Consider the following 14,887-nt stretch of genomic DNA (forward strand, 5'->3'; position numbering starts at 1 on the left):
TTAAACCCCCATTCAAATCAATGGACATTTCCATGCAGCAACGCTAGATGAGAATGATCACATTGTAATAACCACTTATGTGCTCATTATTTTCCCATAGCCCAACTATGTAAAGTTATTAGGATGTACATCAAGCAGAGTCGTTCAGGCACATCCTGACAATGCCCATTTCCACCAATATCTGAATGAAACATTAGGATTTGCTGCTTGGGAATAGTGTGGAAATGTATCTGTATGTAAATGTAAGGCTTTGTGTTTTCTTTTTAGAATTAAAGGCGGTTCATGAAGCAAAACTGACCGAAACACACAGTAGGTAAATACGGGGTGGGATTATGTTTTTTTTAGGGGTTCTTTTTTTTTTTTTAATCTAGAATATATATTTTTAGCATTGTTGGTGTAAAATAGATATTTTTATTTAATGTTTAAAGAGGAAAACCAAATGCGGACAGCTAAAGGATGGGGAAACTCTCCCAAATTTCATCTTGCAAAGTTTACAATATAAATTTATATCTGCATTTAAAAACACCTATAGGTTTCTGATTCAAAACAAAAAACACATACATCACCCACATATCTATAGTACATTTTTGCCCTTTCCTCTAGGAGAGGTTGCATATTTAAAAACGTACGTGGGTCAAGCAATATCCTACATGTTTTGTTTTTTTTAAATAAATCAGTACTGTACTATAAGAAAATACTTGTAGCATTTAAAAAAAAAAAAAAAACAAGTCTGAATGACTTTTTTATGTATTATAATATAACAAGCATTTTTTGTTTCTATAGCAACCATTTCCAAAGTCACATCCACTTCCTCTTGTGAAACAGACTCTGGCACACCCCTTTTTGAGCCCTGCCCTCTCTGTAGCAGGACACCAATTGTACCGAGTGACTGCCACATGATCTTCCCCACAAACTTTGCATCTTTGGTCCTCTTCTGCTGCACTGACAGCCATTTAGTGAACCCCCGAGCCGAATCTTTGCCGATTGGTCGGCAACTTCGCTAATTACTTAGTTTGGATTGTATTGATGCACATATTAAGGGGGACACATAAAATGGAAACAAAGTGTGAGTGTGCCAAGCACTCGCATTGTAAGTGAAATTTATTTGTGTTTTGTCCCTGTTTTGTCACAGAAATTGTACTTGTGATGGTGATGTTTTTAATTAAAAATTAAAACACCATTTCAGTGCCAAAATGCAAAGAAGTTTGAGTTAGAACGTATGTGCCCGGCACAAACACCTTGTTTTACCTATTTGCCCTTCTACATGTATAGTAACTGTGAATTGTGTGTGTGTGTATGGGAGGCCTCCGCATGCGCATCCGAGCTGCCAGCACTGACGGCCTCTTCTGCCAGCAGTGATGCCACTTCCGTCACCATGAAGGTGATTTACTCCAGGGGAAATTTTCATTTCGTAGGTGCCAGCACAGAAGTTTCACTTAAAAACAAAACAAAAAAGCTTGGACTGCTACATTAACATTCGATTGCTTTGCCCACGGTGTCTCTATTTTGTCAGTCACCCAGATTTGCATGTGGCACTAACATTTCATCTTGGTCCTTGGAAATTATGCACCGTAAATGTTGCCATTATTTTATATAGAAACCCTTTATATAACAGTTAAAAATATGAAAATATTTTACTGTACATTAAACCCTTTGGATGCAGACATCAAAAAAATTCTTGCTTTAGCGCAGCGGTGCGCAAAGTGGGTGGCGGGCACGAGATTCACTGCACTGCCTCTCTGTGCGGCCTGCGATGACTCTGGCCGGGCGCCAGTTAATTAATTAAATAAATTTAAAAAAAAATTTAAATGGCGGGGATTCATCTCCCCACCCCCCCTCCACCACCACCCCCCCTCCACCACCACCCCCCCTCCACCACCACCCCCCCTCCTCCTCCTCCCCTCCTCGGGTTTTGCGGTGCGCGGGAGCAGCAACAGCATGAGGAGGATTCAATAGCAGGATGCCGGGGGCTGGGCTTAGTACCGGGGAGAGAGGATGTGCTGATCTAAAAGAGGTGTGTGTGAGAAAAATGGGCTGGTGGGGGGTGGGTGTGAAAAACGGGCTGGTGGGGGGTGGGTGTGAAAAACGGGCTGGTGGGGGGTGGGTGTGAAAAATGGTCTGGTGCAGAGGTGGGGGGTGGGCTGCTGACATGTGAGGGGGGGGTGGGCTGCTGACATGTGAGAGGGGGGTGGGCTGCTGACATGTAAGGGGGGGTGGGCTGACATGTGAGGGGGGTTGGGATGCTGACATGTGAGGGGGGTGGGCTGCTGACATGTGAGGGGGGTGGGCTGCTGACATGTGAGGGGGGGTGGGCTGCTGACATGTGAGGGGGGGTGGCTGCTGACGTGAGGGGGGGTGGCTGCTGACATGTGAGGGGGGTGGGCTGCTGACATGTGAGGGGGGGTGGGCTGCTGGCATGTGAGGTGCAGGGGGAGAGTATGATGTGAGTTGCAGGGGTGAGAGAGTCATATTGAGGGGAGGGGGAAAGAGTGTCATATTGAGAGGAGGGGGAGAGTGTCATATTGAGGGGTGGGGGAGAGAGTGTCATTTAGGGGAGGGGGAGAGTGTCATATTGAAGAGGGAGAGAGAGTGTCATATTGAGGGGAGGGGGAGAGTGTGTCCTATTGAGGGGAGGGGAAGAGTGTGTCATATTGAGGGGAGGGGGAGAGTGTGTCATATTGAGGGGAGGGGGAGAGTGTGTCATATTGAGGGGATTGGGAGAGAGTGTCATATTGAGGGGAGGGGGAGAGAGTGTCATATTGAGGGGAGGGGGAGAGAGTTATATTGAGAGGAGGGGGAGAGTGTGTGATTTAGGGGAGGGGGAGAGTGTTATATTGAGGGAAGAGAGACATGAGGGGATGCTGACTTGTGGGGGGGGGATGCTGACTTGGAGGGGGGGCTGCTGACATGGAATGGGCTGGAGGGATGTGGATGGGGTATTGTGTGTTTGATGTGGAGGGGGGTATTGTGTGGGTGAGGGGGAGAGATGGGGGTATGAGAGATGGATGGGGAGTATCGTAAAGGTTGATAGTGAGGGGTTCTGGGGGAGATATGAGGATGATGATGATGAGAGGTGCTGGAGGAGAGATGATGATGATGATGATTATTTAACCCGTGCGGCCCAATTTTTTTTTCCTTGGAGCAGTTCGGCCCTTCTCACTTTACGAGTTGGGCAGGCCTGCTCTAGTGTTTTACTTGGCAATGAGAACGTTCCGATGTAAGGTTGCCGCTATGCATCACACAAACCCAGTTTTCACTTGTATGGTTGTGCACCCTGGAGAATCCCTGGCTCATAATAAATGAGATCAAAACAAATAAAATAAAAATGGGTGTGGGATGGCTGGTTTCAGCTCAATAAGTCTCTAAATTTCTGCTTCTATCCCATGTACATGTGCAGTGGGGCTCCTGTTCAGTCCAGTACTGGAGGACAAGTAAGTAGTGCATTGTTTAATAGCTTCTTATTAATGGCAGATTTGTATAACCAGATACTCTAAATTTGTAATTCATCTTTTTTTTTTTACTAAAATAAAGGAAATGTGTTTATTTGCTACAAACACAATCGCATTAATTTTAGGAACTAGTTTTACATTAAGGGACATATGAACTGGTAAGACTTGGCGCTTTGTTACAGAATTAGAAGTGATTAAAGGGTCACGTGTTTAACGAAGCAGCAAATTTACAGATGTATCTGTAAAGAAAATGGGCGTAATCAGCGCATTAATAAAGGCAGTATGCTCAGCTGGTTACTCCTATTTTGTATTGGGGGTGAAGGGGTTAATTTTTCATGCACTGTACATGTCTTCTTTTTCCCTTCTATGCATTGTTGTCCCCTTTTTTTTGCAGACTAGTTTCTACCTGCAGTGCTGAATCCCAGGAGCCGTTCCACTGCTAAGTCAGGAACGGAGTGAGGCAGCACCCTGATTTTTGGTGTGCAGCCTCAGTGTAACCCCACAAGCACACACATATTAAAAATATAACTTTGTCATAAGTGAAACATATATTTTTGATAAAGTGCCTTTCTGTTGCAGTTTGAAAAGTCAGGATGCTATTTTTTCTGCCTGCGTTTGTAATGCACAAGAACCAAATGTTTTGACACATATGAGCTGGGTCACTTTCCTATGCAAGCTTCAAAGGTAACATGCTGGGCCGACGCCTGTGAGTCTCTCTGAAAGTTGCATATCAAAAGACCCAGAGTCAGGTGGGTGTGAATTGGCCAGATGGATGCTAAATAGGAAAGCCTGTTGACCATTTGTGCTAGCTCACATCCTGAGTTCCCCCCTTCCAGCCTGAGAGGGGCCAGGTAAAGAGGGGAGTGCACCTATGCTAAGTATCCAAGGTGGTGTCGCACAGACTGTGAACAGGAAATCCATAGAGTGCCCACTCTTCAAACTGTGGGCAAGTAGGAGACTTGGAAATGAGAAAATTCCCACGAGGGGGATTGGATGGGTATGTTGGCGATAGGCTTCCAAACTCTATATACATGCCACCCAGGCTATCCCCATTGTCTTTCGGTTTTCATTATACCATGTGAGCGGATTTCCAACACGCTTCTAATAGCGGAGAAGAGCAGCAGCACATTCCTGGAACGCAGAGAGTCTTATTACATCGGAACCAAGGACAAAACTCTGCGTTAGGACACTGTGATTGCTGGGGGTTATCTGATTAACCCCAACGGACCTGAAAAGACTTTGCACATTCACAGAAGGATTGGCCTGGCAATTTATGCCCTTGCAAAAGGACTACATTTTAAAAGACAATCTTCTGGTGCTTTGCACCTTTCTGGACATTATCCCCTGTTCCTATACCAGTAAGTGTAATTATTAAGTGTATTCTGCAGTTGTCGTGTGTTTGCCTATCAAGGGAATAAATCTCAGTTTATTTTGCTCAACTTGTTCTGCTCAATTGGGATCCACAAAATATAAATTTTTTAATAAGTGCGTCCATCATGACAGGCATTTAAAACTGGTGGCAGCATGTGGGATACTGATTGAGCCTATATTGCCGTTCCCTGTGGGGCTCTGTAATATAGTGAGGACCTTGTAGATTGCAAGCTCCTCAGACAAGTGTCAACTTATACACACTTCCAAAGAGCACGAGATATTTCGCTGGTCTCTGGACCCATACCCCAGTGGCACCATGAGTCCACGCTCAGGAAGGTTTTGTACCTGGAACCGGGCGCAGATAGTGGAGAGATGTGTGGGGTACAGTTTCACGCCAGACGGTCGGTCCAAGAGTCAGCTGGAGGAGGACTTAGAAGAATATGAGGGCAGGATGGCCCCACCAGCTGCTGTGGCAGCAGACAGTACTCAGCCCGGAGTGCAGGAGGTCCCTCCAGCCCCCGGGCTGCAAGGACAGGGGGAGGATGTTAGTGACCACCTGGAAGAGGGTGGCGTGGTACTAGGGGGTGCACATGGGTTTGTTGCTGCGGCGACCGGACTTGCTACCTCTCACCGCCTGGGGAGAAGGGGTTAGCTATGAACAGCGGGTACAGCTCCTGTCGACAGCGCTTGGAAGGACCCCTCATTCCCACCTTGTCAGCGGGGAACAGGACGTTCCCAGAGTAACTGCTGTGGAAGCAGCAGAGCCAGCAAATGAATATGTAACCAACAGCCTTGGTGAGTAATGCAGCAGTCCCCAAAGAGGCAGCCATTCCGGCTTGGGGGGACCAGTCTGCACCTCAGTGTGCAGCAACACGCCCTATACTGCTGGGGAGTTCAAACTTGAGAGACGTTGCTATCATTGCCACAAGGTGGGCCACATCCGGCAACATTGCCCGGACCGTGAGCGGTCTGGGGGACCCCATCAGGGGCAACGTTCACAAGCTGCAGGGCCAGTAACCCAGATTGGGCTGGCCCACACAGAGGAACAGAGCACAGACATGGAGCCACAACCAAGAGGGATGTCCCAGGCAGATGCTGCTTTTGTCACCTCAGAGCCAGCAGCAGTGAGCAGACGATATCCAAGGGCACCAGTCGAGGTGCAGCCTGCTGATCTCCTGAGCAGGCACCCACGGAGCGTTATAAATACAAAAAAATAATAAGTGACAGTGCGCAACTAATATCGTGATATTGTGATAAGATAAAATACACAATTGTGAATAAAAGGTGTATTTAACAATAGTGATGACCTTGGAGGTGTAATTTCACATTCAGTGCGTCTGTAGCCCTTCTTGGGGGGTGGCTCAACACCCCTGGGGCTAGAAGAACAGAGAAAAGACAAGGCGCACAACGCACATAGTGAAATACAGTTTATAAAGTTAATTAAACTAAAAGATAATAAGTTCTGCGTACATCAATAAATATAAAATCAAGCATTTGATAAGTGGGGTTACCACACAGGGGGAACAGCTGGACTCGTCAGACTTCATCCACTTTCAGAAGAGGAGCCGGAGACCCACGATCATCTGACCAGGTAAGGGGGGGGGCCCTCTGGATCCGTGAAGGGCACACACGCTGTTCCTGGATACTGAGAAATTGAGTCCACAGTGTGGATGTACATACACATCCCAGTAACACGTACAGTCTACTCTACTGTTGCCTTTCCACTGCTCCACGCCGGTAACACGCTGCTGCGCCTCACGGGACGCCCGCTGATGACGGAGTGTGTTTCAGCTCCTTTTTAACTATATTTTATAGTTTATTTTTTATCTTTCCCTTCCTGTCCCTGGCATCAGTCATCTCTGCCCCATCCACTTTGTGTCTTCCCGGTTGCCATCCGGCACTTTGCGCTAACACTGTGGACACCATAGACATTGCATTGAGCTCTGCACTGTGAAAACAACAAGTGACGTCATCAGCGGGCGTCCCGTGAGGCGCAGCAGCGTGTTACCGGCGTGGAGTAGTGGAAAGGCAACAGTAGAGGAGACTGTACGTGTTACTGGGACGTGTATGTACATCCACACTGTGTACTCAATTTCTCAGTATCCAGGAACAGCGTGTGTGCCCTTCACGGATCCAGAGGGCCCCCCCCCTTACCTGGTCAGATGATCGTGGGTCTCCGGCTCCTCTTCTGAAAGTGGATGAAGTCTGACGAGTCCAGCTGTTCCCCTGTGTGGTAACCCCACTTATCAAATGCTTGATTTTTTATTTATTGATGTACGCAGAACTTATTATCTTTTAGTTTAATTAACTTTATAAACTGTATTTCACTATGTGCGTTGTGCGCCTTGTCTTTTCTCTGCTGTTCTACCCACGGAGGGTTACCTTTGGTGACCAGCAAGCAGATTTGGGTGCTGCTGTTATTCTGGTGCGGCCAGAAGATTTGCTCCCGGGCACCGAGGTGCAAAGAACCATGCCTGATGGAGGGCTGATGTCATTCCAGGGTGCCCAGATCGTTTTGGATGGGGGTGCCAATCATGGCATGAGGGAGGTGGGGGTTTTGTCCAGGGTAACTGTTGAAGTGCGCCTTAGCAATAACCTGGAGCCTGGGATCTGTGTGGTTGCTGCGGAATTGCCTGCTGTTGTGGCGATTCCCAAGAACCTGTCATCAGGGATCACAGAGGAAGCCGCCCCTGTCCCCCTGCAGTCTCTGAGGAGACCAGACAGGTACACCAGACTACTGAGTCACGACCAGTGACTGACTTACTGTTCCCTTTACGTGTTCCTGTTACCCCTGACTTAGAGACTAAGGGTGGGTGGTTAGAATTAGGGACAGCAGATAGGGATGCGGTGAAAGCTGACCCCAGCTTAGAAGGTATGGGACTGCGGGCGTCCGAGTCCTGAGAAAGCGGGGGGTCAGACCACTGGCTGTGGCACCGCGGGCTCTAGGGTAGGGAGCCAGGTTCTACCGGGTTAGCCAGGGGCTGGACAGGTAGACGGTTAGTGGCACCCGGGGAGGGTAGGCAGCAAGTGTTGCAGGTAGCCTTCCCCAGTCCACTAGTGGGGCATCAGGGGGACACTCACATGAGAGCCCAGCTGTTGCAGCCTTACTTCTGGCCGGAGGCAGCAGGGGCAGTGGCAGACTTTGGCCACCCCTGGGACGCCTGCCAACCAGAGGGTAAAGCGGGTGATTATGTGCAAATGCTCCTGAACCTGTTACCAGGAATAGGGAACATGTTTCAGGAAGTAGCTCAGGCAGTGCCAAGCCTCTTAGGTAGGATAGAGTTTCCTAAGGGGGGGTCCTAGTTGAGCTAGGGGCCTGGGGAGGTAGGCAGGCAGGGGCAGAAGCCAGAGCTAGGGTAGAGCAGCCTAGGGTTCTGTTACCAGACAAGCTGGGCAGGGCACATAGTACAGATCAGCTTGTGCTTCCAGGTGATCTGCATCCTCTGAATAAGAATACCTATGGAGTACCAGCAGAGGTGGAAGACATTGTAGAAAGGAAGGCAAAGGGGTGGGGGGGGTCTGTCTTCAGCCTTCAGAATGGCCTCTGAGTTTTTCAGGGTGCCATTCAGGATGAGGAATGCTCTGGCTACCTCCCACTGCCTGGTCAGGAGGGCACTAGGGAGAGTGCAGATGTATGTAGGGGCATACAGGGAGAAGATAGTTGGCTTCCGGCAGATCTGGGGTTTGTATCCAGGACAGGTAGCAGCAGTGCTTGCCAGGGTTAGGGAGACAGGGCTTGCTATTATACCCACTCAGTGTTCAGTAGAGAGGGCAGAGGTATGGCCTCAAGGTCACAGGGTGCGTGGCAAGCATCTAATTTCTCTAGGGCCCCCTAGTTACCATAGGCAGGTTACCTCACATCCCATTAGTGGGACTGACCCTCTGACTGATTTGACCCAGAAGCGACTGTCTGTGCTGGTAGTCTGGTCTCCAGCCTGTGAAGTTGCATGTCAGGCTTTGAAGATTGCATTGGCCAGTGAACCCATTCTGGCTGCTCCAGATTATTCCAAGAAGTTTTTGGTGCAGACTGATGCCTCAGACTTTGGCATTGGGGCTGTGCTCAGCCAGGTGGGGGGGGGGTGGGCAGTTAACATCCAGTGGTTTACCTGAGCCGCAAGCTGCTGCCCAGAGAAGGAGTGTCTGGCCATAGTATGGGCTCTCAAGGAGTTACAGCCTTATCTTTATGGCAGACACTTCACTGATATCACAGACCATACCCCCCTAGGTTGGTTACAGAGGGTGTCGGGAGAGAATGCCAAGCTCTTGCGATGGAGCCTTGCCTTGCAGAAATTCAATTTCACCATTCAGCACAAGAAAGACAGTGAGCATGGTAATGCTGATGGCCTCGCCTGGCAGGACAATCCCCAAGACCTAATGACTTCAAAAACCCTCAGGTCAGCCCAACCACCAGAGGAGGTGGCCAGGGCAAACCTTGAGCTTTGAGTGGGGGAGGTGTGAAGAAAATGGACGTAATCCGCGCATTAATAAAGGCTGTGTGCTCAGCTGGTTACCCCTATTTCGAATGAGGGATGAAGGGGTTAATTTTTAAGTATCCAAGGTGGCTGTCAGGGTTCTGCTCGCCACAAACCAGGGTCGGACCGCGAGGCTGAGGTGGGGTTGTAAAAGCACCGACCTGAGACCGCGCAGGCTGATCCGGATTGCGCAGTTCGTAGTCATATGTAGCAGGATCAGGATTGGAGAAGTCAGCATCGTCGTTGTACATGCCAGGGTCAGGACAGGAGACGTCAGGATAAACATTGTCCAAGCAGGCGTTCGGCAACAGGTAGTCAGGAAAGCCCCGCTTCAGCTTAGGAGCGCGGGGGTGGCCTCTGCGCGTGCGGCGACCATGGCCCATGGTACTGATCTCAGGAGGTGGAAGACAGACCAGATATACACACCGCCTAGCTGCACGGGTAAACTCGTGCACAGCGCAAGAGTCCTGAGCGGGCTGGGGAATCCTCTGTTACAGCGCAGGAACCAGGACACGGCCTCTCTAGATTAGGGAAAGAGTAGGCCCCAGGAACCAGGAAGCTGAAGATACACAGGGAAACCTCCGCTTCAGTGCAGGAATCCAGGAGACTGAAGAACGCAGGGACGAAACATCCGCTTCAGTGCAGGAATCCAGGAGGCTGAAGGACGCAGGGACGAAACCTCTGCTTCAGCACAGGAGAACAGAAGCTGAAGGACGCAGGGGATACCTCCGTATCAGCATAGGAGAACAAGCGGCTTGAAGGGAGCTGAAGGACGCAGGGCGGAACCTGGTATCAGCATAGGAGAACAAGCGGCTTGAAGGAAGCTGAAGGACGCAGGGTGGAACCTGGTATCAGCAAAGGAGAACAAGCGAGAGCTTGTGGCAAAACAGTAGACATCCAGTAGGACTATGCTCGGCAGGGAGCATTATGGGAAGACAGTACTTAAAGGCCAGCGGGCCAATCCCCGGCGGTGGTGTGAAGGTACTGCTCCTAATGAGTGAATGCAAGTATAGATTGCAGTGAAATGCTGCACAGCTGCAGTAGATACCAGAGGGAGTGTGTATTGCTTTGGTGAGTCAATCCAGGCTGCAGCAAACCTCAGGAGAGCTGTTCCAGAACTGCACGGGTCTGCAAGGTAAGGCAACCAGTAAACCGTGGAGCGGATTCCTTACAGTACCCCCCCCCCCTTCACGCGAGACCTCCGGGCGAACATGAGCACTCATAGAGTTGGATGACCGGGAATTGTTGCTGAACCGTCTAGGATTGGGGTTAGAGTCGTACTCCAGAGACTCATGATTAGTCCTTAGTGTACCCCCACCCCCCGGTGAGAACTGTGGCCAGACAGGACCATCCATGGGCCTTGGGGACATTGAGTTGTTCCTAAAATTCTTTAGGTTGAAAGGGCATCCGTAAACGAGCAGTTCTTTGGTGAGTACAGTTCTAGGATATGAGATTGATGGAAGAAACATCCTTGATACATGGCTCGCCTCGCAAAATGTCTTGGAAATCCAGGGCTGTGAAGAACCAGAGAGTTCCAGAGCAGAAACGGTAGAAGAACCCCCACTGAAAGCCCAGTCTTTAATAAAGGAACCTGAATCTAGGATCAGCGGCCCTGATAGTTGATCGAATACACCAGGAGGAACTTTGTAACAGAAAAAGTCTTGGCTGACCACTGCATGTTGGAATTTGCGAGGAATTTTTCCTCTAGAAGGCTCCCAGGTAATGGTTAGTAAGGGTATAGGCTGGTTGGAAGCATCTCCCGGTATTGGTATGGAAGGTGACAAGGCAAGCAGTAAACCAGGCATAGGGACCGAAATCTTGGGATACGTACAGAGTATTTCCAACTGAGAGGAAATAACAGGGGCAACCGAAAATTCCGAGGGACAAAACCATGGTTTAGCAGGAGCAGAGAAGCAAACAACAGTAGAGCTCTCCAATACTGGGAAATCTTCATTGGGAGATAATATTGTCAGTGAATCAGGAATAGTCCTTGGGATCTTCAAATCAGTAGCTTGAGAAAAAGGCAGAGCCAGGGTAGTGGTGGGAGGGAAGCTAACATCAGAAGCTGAAGTCTGTACCTCAGTGACAGGGCCCTGAGAATCAACAAGCAGCAAGTATGAACTATGAAAACTCTTAATGACAGGCACCTTAGGAGTACAAGGAGTCTTTTCCGAAACTGCAATGGCCCTAACCACAGGGGTACCTAACCTAACAAAAACATGAATTGGTGTGTTTTCTAGTGCAAAATCTCTGATCACAGGACTCCTAACCGATAGTGAGGGTGTCTGGGTTTGATTAGAGAAAAAATCAGATGTATTGATAAGTGACTTAGAAACAATTACTGAGGTTATAGATTTGCTGGACATGTGAGAAAAAATACCCTTTAAGACAGGAGTTTTCATTTCTTCCCAGAGTAACCCCATGTTTGCTGGGGCATATTTAGACACAGTACTGAGGGACTGGGTTTCAGCAAAGGCAGGACAGCTAAATAGCTCAGATTTAAACCCCAGGACTTGTAATATATGCATGGTGACCTCAGACAGTACTAAGGGAGTGACCACAGATATGCTGATCCCTGGAGAATTAGCCTGGACAGAGAAATCAGGGGGACCCCCAATCAGGATACTCCTTGTAGGAAGAGCTTCAGAATCAGAAGGAGAATCATTACCTCTCAGAGTCTCAAAACTAGTAAGACACAATTCAGCGAAAAGGGAAACAGTGTGCAAGCTTTTTACTAATCTATATGAAAAAGCGTCACTTTTGGGAGAAAACCGTGCGTCAGCAAACATTCCTGGGAACATAATATGAACCCCAGGAGGGACATACAGACTACTGTATGCTTTTAACCCTAAGCTTAAAGAGGAGGAGAACTCAGACAGTACACGGGGGTTAATCATAACTGTACTGGTCTCTGAAGTAGGTATTTGGTAAGGAATGTCTGGGAAACCAGAAATTACTGCAGACTCCATAATGTGGGAACTATGCGCTGAAGCAGGGATCACCGCTATGTGGGCGACAGGCTGGTTCAGCGAAACACCCGGGAGAAGGAACTTTGCGACCAAGCTTAGGGAAAAACCTGACTCCTGAATACATTTATCGGGAACCAGAACTTCAGCCGAAGTCTCCGGAGACGAAACTGCGGAAACTTGAGCTGAAGCAGGGGATTTATAGCAAAGAATATCTAAGGACTCCGTACGGTTATGGGAATCCCTCAATGCAACCTCTGCTGTCTGACTTGTGGACTCATTCTCTGAGGCTAAAACGAAGGCATTAACTTGGAGGCAGCAAGAATTTACAGGGGTTAATGCAGACAATGCCTGAGAGTAAAACATAGGTAATCTTCTCTCTGTATTAGGAGAGACAAGGAATATCTCCTATGGAGCTAGGGGCGTGACCATGGCTGACAGAGAACAGGGATTTACCAAAGGAAACTCAGAGAGCTGCCCCACAGGGGTTAATACAGAAATGACCCTGGGAACAGAACTTAGGGATTCTTTCTCTGAAGGGGAAAGCGCACAGGACTGCCTAGCAGAGTTTAAAGCTGGAAAACCCTCAAGAGCTGGAGTGACAGATTCGGAGTTAGAAATAGGGGAACAAAGGGACTTATTCTCTGATAGTAGAACCTTAGTGTTGGCTAGTGAAACATATGTATTCTCCAGGGGAACCTCACAGGACTACTCGGCAGGGGTTAAAGATGGAAAACCCTCAAGACCTAGAGAAAGGGCTTCTGAGCTAGAAATAGGAGAACTAATGAACTTATTCTCTGATGCTAGAACATTAGTGCTGGGTAGAGCAACATATGTATCCTCCAGGGGGACCTCACAGGACTGATCGGCAGGGGTTAACGAAAACATATCATTGGTGTCAGGGAACCCGGCCATACACTCAGGGCAAGGATCCGTGGTAGACCAGGGATACAGCCAAGCGGCAGCGAAGCTGGCGAGGGGAGGATCCTGTTCCTTTATGCAAATGTCCAATGTCATGGAAAGGATATGGAGTGTTTTTTGGGCATCAGCCAACATGAGGAGAGGGTCCTCTAGTGCTATATAAATGTCTAAAGACAAGGCCAGGGAAGAGAGTTCCTTTTGGGCGTCGTCCAATTCTAAAGGGTACACATTTTCCCAAGTTAAAGGGTAGCCAGGAAAGCAAATACAAGCGGCCAGCGATTGTTTTAAGTCCCGGAGGCGGTAAACCTTCATCATGAGATCATTACGGCATTTGTTTTGCAAAGGGGTTAAACCTACAAACACAATCAGATCTTCAATCAGGGGTATTATCTCACATAGAAACTGGTATTCACACTGGGACTGGTTTACAGGCTGGGACAGGCTTTCAGACAGAAACTTACCAACCCTCACCACAGGGCGGTCCGAGTTTGTGCGGCCGAGCATACTGTCAGGGTTCTGCTCGCCACAAACCAGGGTCGGACCGCGAGGCTGAGGTGGGGTTGTAAAAGCACCGACCTGAGACCGCGCAGGCTGATCCGGATTGCGCAGTTCGTAGTCATATGTAGCAGGATCAGGATTGGAGAAGTCAGCATCGTCGTTGTACAAGCCAGGGTCAGGACAGGAGACATCAGGATAAACGTTGTCCAAGCAGGCGTTCGGCAACAGGGAGTCAGGAAAGCCCCGCTTCAGCTTAGGAGCGCGGGGGTGGCCTCTGCACGTGCGGCGACCATGGCCCATGGTACTGATCTCAGGAGGTGGAAGACAGACCAGATATACACACCGCCTAGCTGCACGGGTAAACCCGTGCACAGCGCAAGAGTCCTGAGCGGGCTGGGGAATCCTCTGTTACAGCGCAGGAACCAGGACACGGCCTCTCTAGATTAGGGACAGAGTAGGCCCCAGGAACCAGGAAGCTGAAGATACACAGGGAAACCTCCGCTTCAGTGCAGGAATCCAGGAGACTGAAGAACGCAGGGACGAAACATCCGCTTCAGTGCAGGAATCCAGGAGGCTGAAGGACGCAGGGACGAAACCTCTGCTTCAGCACAGGAGAACAGAAGCTGAAGGACGCAGGGGATACCTCCGTATCAGCATAGGAGAACAAGCGGCTTGAAGGGAGCTGAAGGACGCAGGGCGGAACCTGGTATCGGCATAGGAGAACAAGCGGCTTGAAGGAAGCTGAAGGACGCAGGGCGGAACCTGGTATCAGCAAAGGAGAACAAGCGAGAGCTTGTGGCAAAACAGTAGACATCCAGTAGGACTATGCTCGGCAGGGAGCATTATGGGAAGACAGTACTTAAAGGCCAGCGGGCCAATCCCCGGCGGGGGTGTGAAGGTACTGCTCCTAATGAGTGAATGCAAGTATAGGTTGCAGTGAAAGGCTGCACAGCTGCAGTAGATACCAGAGGGAGTGTGTATTGCTTTGGTGAGTGAATCCAGGCTGCAGCAAACCTCAGGAGAGCTGTTCCAGAACTGCACCGGTCTGCAAGGTAAGGCAACCAGTAAACCGTGGAGCGGATTCCTTACAGTGGCGTTGTCGCACAGACTCTGTGTGAACAGGAAATCCCTGAAGTGCCCACTCTCCAAACTGTGGGCAAGTAGGGGATTGGGAAATTAGAAAATTCCCACGAGAGGATTGGATGGGTAT

General features: G+C 49.2%; 1 protein-coding gene across 7 annotated transcripts in view; it reads left to right on the top strand.

Moving 5' to 3' along the window:
• The window catches only part of LOC142487224 (uncharacterized), an 82,651-nt gene that overhangs the window by 50,127 nt on the left and 17,637 nt on the right, over positions 1 to 14,887 (top strand). For all 7 annotated transcript variants that reach the window (XM_075586107.1, XM_075586109.1, XM_075586108.1 and 4 more), the window contains 2 exons: positions 268 to 313; positions 3,398 to 3,431. In XM_075586107.1, coding sequence (XP_075442222.1) covers positions 268 to 313; positions 3,398 to 3,431 — 80 coding nt within the window. The remainder of the gene's footprint in view (positions 1 to 267; positions 314 to 3,397; positions 3,432 to 14,887) is intronic.

This window comes from Ascaphus truei, chromosome 2 (genome assembly GCF_040206685.1).
Source record: "Ascaphus truei isolate aAscTru1 chromosome 2, aAscTru1.hap1, whole genome shotgun sequence".
Classification (NCBI taxonomy): Eukaryota; Metazoa; Chordata; class Amphibia; order Anura; family Ascaphidae; genus Ascaphus; species Ascaphus truei.